We start from the raw sequence: 15669 nt of genomic DNA, 5'->3' as shown, positions 1-15669 counted from the left end.
ATCAGGCACTTGCCAAGCACATGGTTCTTTGATGTGGTGGTAGTTGTTTTGCACAATACAGCATCTTTTCTCTTTTGCTTGCTACTGACCTCATGCTCCAGCAGCTTCCGCACAGAGTCTAATGAGATGCAAAAGAGCTTGGCATGTAAACCAACATCAGAAGAACTAGTCCAGCATTGCATTTTCACAATGACCAACCATTGTGTCTCCTCTGTCGCACGGCCTTCCTCTGGGCCCCGGCTTGCTCTCTTGGAGTGCTAGCTGCCATGGAGAAGGCTCGGGTCAGGCCTGGATTCGGCCACATGTCCTTGCCCTCCCAGTGCTCTCCTACCTCTCCTCCTCAGTGGCAGCGGCAGCGGCGTGGTAAGGTCGGGGCACCCCTCTTTTTTCTCCTTCCTCTTTCTCTCTCTTCCTTCTCCCTCTCCTCTCCTCCTTCTCCCTGCATTGGCTCTGGGGTTTTTCCTGGCCCTGGAGTGCTGCTGGGCAGTCGGCTGGATGGCCAGGCACTCTCGCTCCCGGCTCGATTTGGGTCTCAGGGCGGGGGATGGGTGTCAGTGGTTTCCCCAGTTGACGCACCAGGAGTCCCCTGTTCCCCTTTGGCGGTGGTGGCAATTTCAGCAGCCCAGAGCCAGCCTGGTAGCGCAGTTGGCTCTGTCTGGCTTCAGGAGCTGCTCGCTGCTGTGGCGCCCGCCATTTTGCCTCGCCGGAAGCCCCCGTATGATGTGTCTTGTGCCATTGAACCAATCACGCAACATTCTTTCCCTACTAATAAATCTACAACACTTAAAATATAAATCCGGGGACATTAAATGAAATGCGGGGACATTCCGGGGACGGATTTTGTCCGGGGACAGATTTGTAAATCCGGGGACTGTCCCTGGAAAACGGGGACATCTGGTAACCGTAACTTAGTTCTTTTCCCTATCTTATCCTCACAACAACCCTATGAAGTGGGTAAAGAGCAATCCACACTCTGTGTACATTGGGCTGGGAGTGCATTGGATCAGGCAGAAGCATCCCTCTGTCCAGCTGAGGGTGAAGGTGGCCTTTTGCCAGCTACTGTGCAGGTGAGCAGGATGCTATCAGCAGAATCTGTGCTGTTGCTATCCACCAGAAGGCTCCTAAATGGGGCTTTCTATAGGTGGGAGGAGCTGAGCTGGTCCAGGGTTAATCAGACCCTAGGCTGGTTTCACTGCTGTCATGCAACAGCATCAAGCCAAATTGCTGCACCAGCTCCAGACTGGAGTAGTGATGTTCTGCCTCCCACCTTCCTACTTGGCCATGAGTGGCAGGACCATGAATGCAGTGGTAGCCCTGGCACTACAAACAAATTGCTTGGGGCTTTGTAAATGAATGCAAAAATCTTAAATCTGGCTCAATAGCAGATGAGCAGTCAGTGCAGATGTTTCAACCATGTCCATAGAATCATAGAATCATAGAGTTGGAAGAGACCACAAGGGCTATCGAGTCCAACCCCCTGCCAACCTATGTTGGCATAGGTTATTGGCTATCTGCCCCATCTGTCACAATCTGCACCAGCTGGAACTTCTAATCACCTGAGGCCTTTAGTGTGTGCCAACTGTGGGTTATGAATAGTTATGAGTGCCCTGGATATTAACTTTTTCTATCATGAGGAAACACTGTTCTTCCCAGTAACTATCTGACACACCTTTGATAAGTAAAAACACAGCAGGAAGAACTGTCAGAAGTGTGTCTACTTGGGCAGAGGGCTCAAGTGGCTCTCCTTGCTACAAGAAGGCTTCAAAAGTTCTGGTTGCTGCAATCGCCATGGTGATTCTGCCAACCTGTTTTGGCGAGTGTGATGAGCAACGAGCCTCCCTTGCTATGTTGGAGTTGCAGAGGTGAGGTGGGGGAATTGTCTTGTTAGTTGCACCATGATCCTCACCCCCTTCCATAATTCTGAGCTTGGGAGTTGTTTGGGTGCTCAGAGGTGGGACAGCAAGCAGTCATCAGAACCTGGAAGCTGTCAAAACCTCACCAGCCTTTCCCATAAGGGTGGTCAGCTGGGTTCTTGAGCTTCTTAATGTCTTCAGTATCTAGTTCATAGCACTGTCTTCACAGAGTGCTGTATTTACATCCCCTTTGACCAAAATGTTTTCATGTATGTCATGGGAACAGTTTTCAAAGTCAGCATGGAGCTGCTGAATACCAAATTAGAGCTGGTCCCAAGGGATTTCCTTGTGAGAGTAGGTTTTAAATGATATCTTCTGATATTTCCTGTTCTCTGGAAAGGCTAGTGGCAACTGAGGAATTCTCACACTATGGTTCTTAATGTTATAAAACGCAAAGCCCATCTAAGATAGCTTCTTTGTATACCGCAGGGGGCGGTATATAAATCTAAAAAATCTAATAAATAATAATAATAATAATAGCAATCTGGACACAAGACACCTACAATGCCTTGCCTTGTGGTTGCTCAAACCTTGTGTATCACAATTGCTGGCTTAGCCTAGAAATCCCAGCCAAAAATGGGAGATCACTGACTGTAGGAGTATGGACCCTTATTTTCATCCATTGAAACAAATGTGGAGGCTATGCAGTTCCACAAGGAAAAAGACATGAGAGCTTCATGGTTCATGTTACATTCCCAGTCATTAAGTACAAGAGAGAGGTACTGTTTAGTTGCAACCCGCTATACTTTCGTGATTGTAAACACCGTTTGATATGCAGGAACACTTCTTCAGGATATAAATGGCCTGCAAAACAGGAAACCTGATTTACATTCGCTTAGCAAAATGGGTATTTAATGTGATTCAAATTACCTTAATTCAAATGAGCCAACCCCTGAGCCCTTGCACGTTGTTGGTGTGGAACCGTGTTGATTTGCATCCACACAAAGCAGTGTTGCAACTTTCCTTTTCCCTCTTCTCCTCTGCCCTTGGCAGTGAATGATGAAATTCAACAGACGTCCTCATCAAAAATGCACATTACAATATGCATTTTTATCCACATCAACAAGGTTATAGATATTTATGGCATGGTTCCATTTTCCATCTCCTTCGCAACATGTGCTTTTGCGCTCTGCAACCCTGCCAGTTATGACTCTTGTTTTCAGCCAATATCTATCTATCCATCCATCTATCCATCTATCTATCTATCTATCTATCTATCCTATTAACTCCAGCAAGCATGGTTAATGGTTAGGGATGGTGAGAGTTGCTGTCCAGTAACATTTAGCAATTTAGCAATATTCATTTCTGTGCAGGAAACTCCCAATTTACATGGGGGTTACGTTCCAAGGCACCATACATTTAAGCGAAATCATGTATAACTGAAAAAAACCCATTGATAACATCTGCAAACACCACATTCTGCCCTTGCTCCACCCTTTTTTGTGATGTTTTGGGGTCATTTCTGGGTTCAGAGCAATGCATGTGTGCACAAACTCACATGTATCAGATGCGCCTAAAACGGTCGCTGCCTGTACTGATCTAGCAGCACCTTGAAGAACCTGGGTTCCTGATGTTCTCCTGAACTATTAATTTATTTTAATAATGCTACATAGTTTTATGGTCCAGGTGCTCTCTCTGCTTTACTGTTTTTTAAATCTTGCCACATAGTGAGGAAATGACATTCTCAGGAAAAAAACAGCAATTGTGCTTCTTTCTTTCCTTTTCCTTTCTAATCTCTACTTAGGTTACAAAATGGTTCTGCTATGTGCTTTTGACACCATATAATCAATCAGCACAGATGCACACCAAGACATCATCTTCAGATTATCCCAATACTATGCTTTTTATATTTCTCCCTCTTTTCTTTTCAACTCCCTTTTTGACCTCTGCTGACGAAAGCAAGAATACATATTTATCTTTCTGATTCTCTCTTTCAGGGTAGAAAACACAAACAGCACAATAACTGCACTTTGGAACAAAGCATTTAGCAACTAGGGATGGACAAATCGATCGACTTCAGTTCTCTCCATTTTTCATATTTCCAAACTTAAGTTCCATTCATTGCATCAGTTTGTTTCTTTGCTTGCTTGTTTTTTTTTAAATCACTCATTAAAATGTTTATTATGATAACCTTTCTTTATTAAATTTGTATACCACCCTTCATCCAAAGATCTCAGGGTACTTCACAGCATAAAAATATGAGATAAAAACACAAAAACCATAATAAACACAAGGAAACAATACTCGCCTCCCACAGCACATTTAAAAGAGCATCAGATGTCAATCAGCCAAAGGCCTATTTGAAGACAAACGTTTTCTCCTGGCATCTAAAGGTGCATAATGAAAGCACCAGACGAGTCTCCCTGGGGAGAGCATTCAACAAATATGAAGCCACTCCAGAAAAGGCACAGTCTCATGTTGCCACCCTCTGGACCTCTTGTGGAGGAGGAACATGAAGAAGGGCCTCTGAAGATGATTGCAGGATCTGGGTTTGTTCATATGAGGAGAAGCAGTTCTTGAGGTATTGCAGTCCTGAGCCATTTAGGGATTTATAAGTTAAAACCAGCACTTTGAATTGGGCTCAGAAACTGGCAAGTCAGGCCAAGATCAGTGTAATATGCTCAAACCGTTTTGCCCCAGTGAGCAACCAAATCGTCTTCAGAGGCAGCCCTGCAAATAACATGTTGTAATCTAACCTAGAGGTTACCAGAGCATAGACAACAAAAGTCCCTGTTCAGATAGGAGCAAACTTGGGCCACTAGTCAAAGCTGACTGGGTGCCACTGAGGCCATCAGGATCCAGGAGCGCCCCCAAATACTCGCTTCTTTATGGGGAATATAACCCCATTAAGAGCAGGCAATCTTAGCCATCTGATCTAGGGAACCGCCCACTAACAGTGCCTCAATCTTATCTGTATTGATCTGCAGTTTGTTGGCTCTCTTCCAGTCCATTGCTGAGGCAAAACATCGGTCCAGCACATCCACTGCCTCACCTGCAGATGTAAAGGAGAAGTAGTGTTGTGTGTCATCAGCATATTGCTGAAAACACACTCCAAAACTCTGGATGACTCTGCTCAGCAGTTTCATGTGGATATAAAATCAAACCCTGAGGGGGCCAAAGGAAACTTCCCAAGCATCCATCTCTGGAAACTGTTGGGATACTGCCAGGGAGACAAAGGCCATCACGCCTGCACGTCGTCTCCGGACGATCCATCAATCTCCCGTAGAAACGCAGTATCAGTCAATTAGCGACACAAGCCTCAGAAACAGCTGTCCACATTCCAGACTCGTGCACGCTCTTTCAGCATAGTTCGCACAACGAAAGATGTGCTCAGGAGAGCATATTTACAACTTTTATTCAGCGTTGGCCAGAACAAAGAAAAAAACATGACTGCCTGCCTGCGTGTCAAGGCACAGAGAGATACAACAGCTATATACAAAAACAGAAACTTCCTGTGAGCAGGAAATACATAGGCTGTGACTCACAACAGCCTGTCCCCTTTTTAAGGTGGAACGGAAATATCCTAACAGAAACAACCACCTAATTTGGACCAGAACCACTTCAAAGCAGTGCCACCCTCCCCTAACTTGGGCAGCCACTCTAGAAGGATACCATAGTCCATATCAAAAGCTGCTGAGAGGTTGAGGAGAACTAACAAGGACAGTTAATTCCTCTCCTGACAGAAGTGTTCCTACAAGGCGCCCAAAGCAGTTTCTGTGACAAAACTGGGCCTAAACCCTGATTGAAATGGATCTAGAAAATCAGTTTCCTCCAACAGCACCTGGATCTGGTCAGAGAACCTTGCCCAAGATGTCTGTTCAGGTGTTCCATTGCTAGAATGCTCATCCCTGTTCTCTGTATGTGAGCCCATTCACATGAGAATGGAAACACCCCAATGAGAGAAAAAATATACTTTTTGCCAGGGCGGGCGGGCGGGCAGGCAGGCAGGCAAGTGATATTAAGGATTATTATAGAGAGAATTGGCAGATGGGCAAACTCACATAGTCACACAAATTATCTAGCCTCAACCTTTGCATAATTTGTACAGCAAGGTTTCAGCTGGCAGTTTTCCATTTTTAGACTGTTTCAAGATGCTGAATGGGTTCATTAATCACTGTAAGCATAACAATGAATCACTATACTAATCACACTAATGGCTCCCCACATACACACAAACATATCCATAATTTTTGAACTAAGAGCCAGTGTGATGTAGTGGTTAAGAGCGATAGACTTGTAATCTGGGGAACCGGGTTCACGTCTCCACTTCTCCACATGCAGCTGCTGGGTGACCTTGGGCTAGTCACACTTCTTTGAAGTCTCTCAGCCCCACTCACCTCACAGAGTATTTGTTGTGGGGGAGGAAGGGAAAGGAGAATGTTAGATGCTCTGAGACTCCTTTGGGTAGTGATAAAGCGGGATATCAAATCCAAACTCTTCTGACAAAATACAGCATATTGGGCAAAGTCATCATGGATGTCTGCCTGATATTACACTGATTGTGCAGACAAGCCTTTGCATCTGTTTAATTCTTAATTAACTAGACACTTCAATGATGATTAGCTGATGGCCACTGCCTCAGATGGCTTTAAAAAAGGATTAAGCATTCAGTCGATTGCAGTGGGGTTTGTTTGTATGTGTGACAGGTGGGTGGAGGGAATTGTTGGGTCAGGTTAGCCATATTGATTCATATACTTTTGGGGGGATAGATCATTGTCTTGTTGTGCTGTATATATGATAAAGGAGAGCCATATCAGGGTGAAGGAGTCCTTCTTTGCTTGTCTCCGTGCTAGTTTAAGTTTGTTGATTAACTTTTCTAGTAGGGCAGTTTTGTCAGTACGCCTTTCAGCCGATGTCCAGCGACTGGGCTCAATAACTGGTTCTGCCCCGACTGGGCTAGGTGACTGGAGCACTTTCGGAGACCTTCCAATCCTGGAAAACAGGTCCAGTGCACTGGACTCACAACTGTGCATTGTGACTCATGCAGAGTATAAATAATGTGGAAGCTAGCTGTGAAACATAACTCCTTTTATTTCTAATTGCTACTACAAACTAAAGAACTACTGGCTTGCATGAGTGTTACAGCTCCCACTCAGCCATCTAGTCACTACATAGATAAGACTCTCTCCACACACAGAGTCAGGCAGTCAGGCAGGAGTGGAAGAGTAGAAGAGCAGTTTCTGCCCCCTCCTTTCCTGCTTGGCAGGGGGTTGGACTCGATGGCCCTTGTGGTCTCTTTCAACTCTATGATTCTATGATTCTTTCTCAAAACATCAGATCAGGAGATTCTTGCAATGGGAGGGGTGAAAATATCAACAGGTTTTCCATACATTTTGGTATCAGTGGTCTATGTTTGTTCCTGATAGGTCTTGTCATGTGCATGTGTGTTGTTGTCCTGGAGCATATTTAATAGGGCTAGCTCTGCAATTGCTTCTATTACCTGTTTTGTTATTCTGGAGATTTCCTGCAACACTGATACCCAACAGGAATGAACTTTGGGGCATTCCCATCACATTTGGAGGTATGTACCTATGGAGGTGCTGCCTCTTCAGCATTTAGCTGAGGTTGCTGGATGTATCAGTGCCAGCTTCCATGGTGTTAGGTACCATCTATAGATAAGTAGATATCTATAGATATAGATATATAGAGAGGGACGCTGTGGGTTGAACCACAGAGCCTAGGACTTGCTGATCAGAAGGTTGGCGGTTCGAATCCCTGCGACGGGGTGAGCTCCCGTTGCTCGGTCCCTGCTCCTGCCAACCTAGCAGTTCGAAAGCACGTCAAAGTGCAAGTAGATAAATAGGTACCGCTCTGGCAGGAAGGTAAATGGTGTTTCCGTGCGCTGCTCTGGTTCGCCAGAAGCGGCTTAGTCATGCTGGCCACATGACCTGGAAGCTGTACGCCGGCTCCCTCGGCCAAAAAAGCGAGTTGAGCGCCGCAACCCCAGAGTCGGTCATGACTGGACCCGATGGTCAGGGGTCCCTTTACCCTTTACCTTTATAGATAAGTTACAGAGAGAATTCTCTTCTTTTGGCTGAGATAGATTTAAATGGTAGTTTGAAACACATTTTTGACCATTGGACAGAATTTGTTTTGTATCCTATGTCATGCTCCCATTGATCTTTAATCATGGTTTGTGTGGGGGGGTTGTACTGTCTTGAAGTAGTATTTTGTATAATGTAGATACCACTCCTTTGCTCTGTTCCTCTGTTGTTAGGAGGAGTTTTTCAAAGTTAGTCAATGGCCTGATGTTGCTGGGTTGTCAAAGAAGGCTTGTACAGTGGTACCTCTGGATGCAAACGGGATCCGGAGCCCGATTCGCATCCTGAGTAGAACGTAACAGGCGGCTGTGCGTCTGCAGGTCGTGTTTTGCCGCTTCCGCGCATTCACGTGACATCATTTTGAGTGTCTGCACATGTGCGAGCGGCAAAACCCAGAAGTAACACGTTCCATTACTTCCGGGTCGCTGCGGAGCATAACCTGAAAATGCTCAAGCTGAAGCATATTTAACCCAAGGTATGACTGTACAGTAGTTGGTGGTGGATCAGCCAGTGTATTGGAGTGTCCCGTAGTTTGTCTTGCATTTCCCATGTTATACTATATGTGCTTTTTCTTGTTTGTTTGTTTTGTAACACAAGTAAATCTTTAATAAAAACCAATTTTTTAAAAAAGAGGATTAGGCAAATTCAAAGAGGCTACCACTATCAATGGCTATTGGCCAAAATGGAGGCTATGCTGCACCTCCAAGAACCTCCATGGGTTTCCCATAGGCATCTTGTTGGCCGCTGTGAGAACAGAAATCTGGACTAGATGGGCTATTGGCTTGACCCAGCAGGGTTCATCTTATCTTCTAGTGTTCTGATATTTTATAGGGTATACTATCTTATCATACTAGGTACAAGACACATTTTAGAGTTCTAAGATGCATTCCCTTTCCTCACTGACTCCATTTTTCATTTTTCCGCAGTCAAGCGCACTTTTAACATGGGCAAGAACCTGGACTCCAGTCCATCTGTCAGCGGACCTCCCGTGAGAAATTGCAGTGGACATATAAGCAGCTGCAACATGGAGACCAACATTTCCTATGTGGGTTTCTACCTCCATCAGCCGCTCGTGGCTGCAGTCTTCATCATCTCCTACCTTCTCATCTTCCTCCTCTGCATGATTGGCAATGGAGTGGTGTGTTTTATCGTGCTGAGAAGCAAACATATGCGCACTGTCACCAACCTCTTCATCCTGAACCTTGCTGTCAGTGACCTGCTAGTGGGGATATTTTGCATGCCCACTACCTTAGTGGATAACATCATATCAGGTAAATCTTGTCTCTAGCTTGTGTCCAATGAAGTCATGGGAGAGGAACCACCACTGATCATTGGCCATGCTGGCTAGGGCTGATGGGGGTTGGGACTCCAGCAATATCTGTAGGACCATAGATTCCCATCCATGGACAACATCATACTCAGATCCATCCCTGACCATTGGCCATTCTGGCCGGGAATGATGGGAGTTGGAGTCCAGCAACATCTGGAGGTCCATAACTTTCCCACCATGAACAATGCCATACTCATAGCAGACCACGACCAGCATTCCAAACCTAGGTCAGGATGAGGATTGTGTTGCCCTCCAGGTTTTGCTGGATTCCCATTCCCATCATCACTGACCACTGGCCATGCCAGCTAGGGCTGTTGGGAATTGGAGTCCAACAACATCTAGAGGGCTGCAGATTCCCCATCCCTGAACTAAGTCATACTTAAAACAGACTCTTGAAAACAGTCCCACAAACTAGTCATGACTTAATGCATAGTAGATCCATTGAAAGTAATGGATCTGACACAGGCTGCATTTAGACAGCACTTTATTTTATTTTCCTGGCATTTCCTTACCTGGTAATTTCCATTTTTTATGTGCTCTTTCACACAGCATAGAAGGCACCTTTGGAAAACTAGTGGAAATTTAGCATTCATTTTTGTATTATTTATTTCCATGAAAAAACCCATTTGCAGCCCCATTAGCCTGGAAAATCATGTGAGTTCTGCAGTGTAATTTCACATGATGAAAAAAAAAATCCAGTAGTATTCTAGCATAGAGTTCTTTCCCACTATTTAAAATCTAATGCAGCATGATGGTATATTAATCAAAAAGCCATGCTTTTGTAATCCATCAGGTCTTGCAGTGTAAAAAGAATGTTAGAATCCAGGATAGAAGCACTAGGACTTCAACTAGGAGAACTAATGCAATAATCCACAAGTTGGGTTCATTAATTTCTGTGGTTCATAATAAAGTTTTGTTGAATACCGCCCATTGATTTTAGTGGGAACTAAAAGACCCTCTCACACTCCACTTCATACTGTGTATGTTTAAACATACCTGACAAGCACCCAGTTTAGCCCCAATGTGTCCTTTCCTTTTGATATGCTATGAAAGCAGTTTCAATATCTGAAAACCATTTTCTTTTCAAACTCCAGGATGGCCCTTTGGGAATATTGCCTGCAAAATGAACGGAATGGTCCAGGGAATATCTGTCTCGGCTTCTGTCTTCACTTTAGTGGCAATTGCAGTCGACAGGTATGTCTCTGTAACAGCCTGGAAATGGATATAGAACACATAAAATGTCAGTCATACCAATTGTCCAAGGTTGCTGTCTTTGTAAGCCTCTTCAGTTATTGTGCAATTATGCGCTTGTGCAGTAGCGTCAGGAAGAAATCCGGTGGGACAAGACAGCACAATTATGCAGTGGTGAGCTTGTTGCTCTGTGAAGGAGCTTTTCAGAACATGTGGGGTTTGTGGCCTTCTTTTGACTGATGTGAGAGACTTCCTCCGCAAACCTATTGTGATTCAGGCTTTATGGGAAAAGAGGCAAAGAGAGAGAAGAGGTGGGGATTCCAGGCGTATCAGGGTAAATGCACAGTTTAGCAGGACGCAGAGTTTATGATGGAGCTCATGAGGTCTTAGGCTCCACCTGCGACATTTCTACATCGGAACATAGGAAGTTGCCTTATACTGAATCAGACCATTGTTCCATGCTGGTTGGCATTGGCTCCTCAAGGTTTCAGGCAGAGGACATTCCCAGGCCTAACTGGAGATGCTGGGGATTAAACTGGGACCTTCTGTATGCGAGCCTGATGTGCCATCACAACTCTTCCTCTAATCACATACCAGCTTGGAAAGACACGTATCCAAGAGCAAGGCTGAGAGGAGGGGTGAGAAAGAAATTTGATAAGTAAATAACCCAGCCATGGTAGCTTGTCCAATCAGAGCAGAAAGTTCTGGGCTAGATGGTCCAATGGTCTGAGTCTGTTTCTCATCTTTGATGTAGTGCTAAACCCAGGCCAGCCAATGTGATGTCCTTCAGAAGTTGTGAGACTTCAACTCCCACATTGTTGTTTAGTCATTTAGTCATGTCTGACTCTTCATGACCCCATGGACCAGAGCACGCCAGGCACTCCTGTCTTCCACTGCCTATGGCACTTTGGTCAAACTCATGTTAGTAGCTTCGAGAACCAACCATCTCGTCCTCTGTCGTCCCCTTCTCCTTGTGCCCTCCATCTTTCCCAGCATCAGGGTCTTTTCCAGGGAGTCTTCTCTTCTCATGAGGTGGCCAAAGTATTGGAGCCTCAGCTTCAGGATCTGTCCTTCCCGCGAGCACTCTGGGCTGATTTCCTTAAGAATGGATAGGTTTGATCTTCTTGCAGTCCAAGGGACTCTCAAGAGTCTTCTCCAGCATTATAATTCAAAAGCATCAATTCTTCTGCGATCAGCCTTCTTTATGGTCCAGCTCTCACTTCCATACAGGGAAAACCATAGCTTTAACTATACGAACCTTTGTTGGCAAGGTGATGTCTCTGCTTTTTAAGATGCTGTCTAGGTTTGTCATTGCTTTTCTCCCAAGAAGCAGACGTACAGTGGTGCCCCGCAAGACGAACGCCTCGCAAGACGGAAAACCTGCTAGACAAAAGGGTTTTCCGTTTTGGAGGCTCTTCGCAAAACAAATTTCCCTATGGGCTTGCTTCGCAAGACGAAAATGTCTTGCGAGTTCCTGCGGGGTTTTTTCCCTTTTTTCCCCCTTTTCCTAAGCCCTAAGCCGCTTATCAGCTGATCCGCTGATAAGCCGCTTATCAGCTGATCCGCTAAAAGCCGCTAAACCGCTAATAGTGCTAATCCGCTAAACTGTCAATGGGCTTGCTTCGCAAGATGAAAAAACCGCTATACAAAGAGCCTCACGGAACGGATTAATTTCGTCTTGCGAGGCACCACTGTATTTTAATTTTGTGACTGCTGTCGCCATCTGCAACGAAGCCAAGAAAGTAAAATCTCTCACTTCCTCCATTTCTTCCCCTTCTATTTGCAAGGAGGTGATGGGACCAGTGGCCATGATCTTAGTTTTTTTGATGCTGAGCTTCTGACCATATTTTGCGCTCTCCTTTTTCACCCTCATTAAGACATGAAAAGGCAGCGATCCATTAAGGAGACGACTCCCACATAGTTTCTGGCAATTGGCCATGTTGGCTGAAATGGGTGGGTGCTATAGTCCAACAACCTCTGAAGAGTACCATATTGGCCACCCATGCACAAAACCATAGTTTTTGCTAGAGGAACGGCTAAGGGAGCTGGGCATGTTTAGCCTGGAGAAGAGGAGGTTAAGGGGTGATATGATAGCCATGTTCAAATATATAAAAGGATGTCACATAGAGGAGGGAGAAAGGTTGTTTTCTGCTGCTCCAGAGAAGCGGACACGGAGCAATGGTTCCAAACTACAAGAAAGAAGATTCCACCTAAACATTAGGAAGAACTTCCTGACAGTAAGAGCTGTTTGACAGTGGAATTTGCTGCCAAGGAGTGTGGTGGAGTCTCCTTCTTTGGAGGTCTTTAAGCAGAGGCTTGACAACCATATGTCAGGAGTGCTCTGATGGTGTTTCCTGCTTGGCAGGGGGTTGGACTCGATGGCCCTTGTGGTCTCTTCCAACTCTATGATTCTATGATTCTATTCCATGATAGTTTAGCACTGTGTTAAGAAGAAGTATGGCTTTTTCACACCCCTCTCTTCCTCTGGTTTTTGTATTTGTTGAAAGCAGAGCCCACTCCAATTTCCCTCACATCAACCTGACTGAATAATTTTCAGTACTGGCCACAATAACAGTTATTATTAATATTTTCCAGGTTCTGTTAACTTCATAGCATCTTCTTTTATTCTCCCCCCCCCCCCAAATAAAAATCTGCCATTTTAGTGATCATTGTTTATGATCATAGGCTAATGGCCCTGGAAATGCTAATAGGCAGAATACAAATGCCCCAAAATAAATAAGTGGGAATAACCCATATGATCAACCACCTGCTCAAGGGCGGATTCCTAGGACTGGATTCAGCTAATTGGTCCTGCTAGTGGAAGCTCACTTCCTGCTTTCCCTTCTCTCCTTCCCCGGTACCCCATTCCCTTCAACTGGCGGTGGTCAGCAGAACTCACAGAACAGTGGATGGCGGAAGGAGGAGAGGAGCAATTGTGCACTGTCAGAACTTTTGTAACAGGGTGGCATTGAATTCCTTCCTTGATGTTTGGGATTCCACACAAACACATGCGGCCTGAACCTCACTTTCAACTGAAAGATGTTCCTTTGGAAAATAGCTAGAATGCTTCAGTGAATTCTTCTTTCTGCAGCCTACAAAGTACCCAGTGGATGAGATAATACTGTTCTTACTGGCTGGGTACAGTACAGAGTCTTCAACATCATGGAACACTCTGGTAGGTGGAGAGGACCTGTACTGATCACTGTCCCGCTCCTCCTTTTTGCTGCCAGAATAAGGGAAGGACTCTAATTCACTGCTAAATCATCTGTTTTGCATACAGAAGGTCCTAAATTCAATTCCTGGCATCTCCAGGTAAGGCTGAGAATGTCCCCTATTTGTCCGAAATCCCAGAGAGACACTGTCGGTGTAGACAGTACCGAACTAGGTGCATCAATATATGGCAACTTCCTATTTTCCACCGACGAGACACGTTGAGAATATGAGACATGCAGAACGGAAACGTTGTCTGTTTATGAACTTAGAGGTGTTTTTATCTCTTCCTCGCAGGTTCCGCTCCATTGTTTACCCTTTCAAGCAGAAGCTCACCATTTGGACAGCGGTTGTCATCATAGTTGTCATCTGGGTCCTGGCCATTGCCATTATGTGCCCGTCTGCCGTGATGTTGAAGGTGGAAGAATCCCGGCATTTCCGAGTGTTGCTCGGTTACGGCAACAGAACCAGCCCCATATACTGGTGCCGGGAGGACTGGCCGAACCAGGACATGAGGAAGATCTATACAACCGTGCTCTTTGCCAACATCTACCTGGCCCCTCTGTCCCTCATTGTCATCATGTATGCCCGGATTGGGATCACGCTCTTCAACACCTCGTTGCCTGCCTCTGGGAAGCAGGGCCAGGAGCGCCACTCTGTCTGCAGGAAGAAGCTGAAGGTCATCAAGATGCTCATCATCGTGGCGTTGCTTTTCATCCTCTCCTGGCTGCCCTTATGGACCTTGGCGATGCTCTCTGACTACGCTGACCTGAGTGAGGAACAGCTGCAGGTCATCAACATCTACATCTACCCATTCGCTCACTGGCTGGCCTTCTTCAACAGTAGCATCAACCCCATCATCTATGGCTTTTTCAACGAGAACTTCCGGCGAGGCTTCCAGGCAGTTTTCCGGCTTCAGCTCTGCTCTGGGGATGGGATGCCCAGGGAAACCTACTCCCAGCGGGGACAGAGCAATGCCATTTTGCCAGCAGCTGATCCACAGGAGCCGGAGCATAGCCTTACATCAGCGATGATGGGGAAGTCAACTCAGAAAGGGAACTGGATGGACAAGACGCAGGTTTTGATGATGGAGAACCTCGAACAGGTTTCCAACAACAATGGTGTTAAGCAGGACCTGCTATAAACTACCTCAGCCGTTTGGTTTTGCCAAAAGAGCCATGATATTCAAGCCCTATCTGGCAAAAACACCTGCAGCTGTTTTAGGACTTTCTTGCTTGTACAGTGTATATACATTTTTGTAATTACATCTGATGGTTAGGGGGTCAGGGGGCGAAGTGGTTTCCTATGCCAGTACAAACCAGGAATGTTTATATCATAAGCTAGAAATGATATTTGGACCATCTCACTGGAGTAGTCTCAAAGTCCTGATTCTAAGGGAGCTCTGGATCTTAGCAGGATGCAGCCTGTTGCAAAACCTATCAGTGTAAGCTTGACCAGCTTTTATCTAAGACATACTGTCAGTTAGAAGGCCAACACCCTTCAGACTGGGAAATATTTCCTGTTGAAAAGACAATCCTGGGTCACTCAAAACAATCAAAACTCCTGGATATGCCCTAACACTCCATGGCCTTAACATAAGCATTTACCTCTTTTATTAATTATTTTAGAATATATATTTTAGGTCACTTACATGGAAGGTATCATCACCCTGAGAATTCCCGTAGCTCAGGGATGTCCCTTAGTCCATGGCCCTCTGAATGTTGTGAAGACTACAAATCCCAGCATTCCTGACCATTGTGCTGGCTGGGACTGATGGGAGTTGAACAACATCTGGAGGGGGACAGGCTCCCCAGTCTTGCCTTAGCTTGGACTGGGATCTTGCTCCTGACAAAGATGGAAGCGAAGACACTTATTACTGAATAACATTAAAGCTCTCTCTCTCACACACACACGTGCTTGCACATGGATGCTTGTATTCATATTTGAGTTGCTATCCTTAATGTTCAGGTTGGGTAGCACCAGT

At 45.4% G+C, this 15669-nt stretch overlaps 1 protein-coding gene across 2 annotated transcripts in view; it reads left to right on the top strand.

The window, feature by feature from the left end:
• The window catches only part of NPFFR2 (neuropeptide FF receptor 2), a 51841-nt gene extending 36481 nt beyond the window's left edge, over positions 1-15360 (top strand). Inside the window, exons 1-4 of one of the 2 annotated variants that reach the window (XM_079990994.1) lie at positions 1788-1862; positions 8881-9225; positions 10379-10478; positions 13983-15360. In XM_079990994.1, the coding sequence (XP_079847120.1) occupies positions 1823-1862; positions 8881-9225; positions 10379-10478; positions 13983-14829 (1332 nt within the window). In that variant the 5' untranslated portion in view covers positions 1788-1822 and the 3' untranslated portion in view covers positions 14830-15360. Of the gene's footprint in view, positions 1-1787; positions 1863-8880; positions 9226-10378; positions 10479-13982 lie in introns of those variants that run through there. The other variant, XM_079990995.1, reaches the window with a different exon arrangement.
• The last annotated feature ends 309 nt before the right edge of the window (positions 15361-15669 follow it).

This window comes from Podarcis cretensis, assembly GCF_951804945.1.
Source record: "Podarcis cretensis genome assembly, chromosome: 9".
Lineage (NCBI taxonomy): Eukaryota > Metazoa > Chordata > Lepidosauria > Squamata > Lacertidae > Podarcis > Podarcis cretensis.
This window is presented reverse-complemented; position numbering and strand designations above follow the sequence as displayed.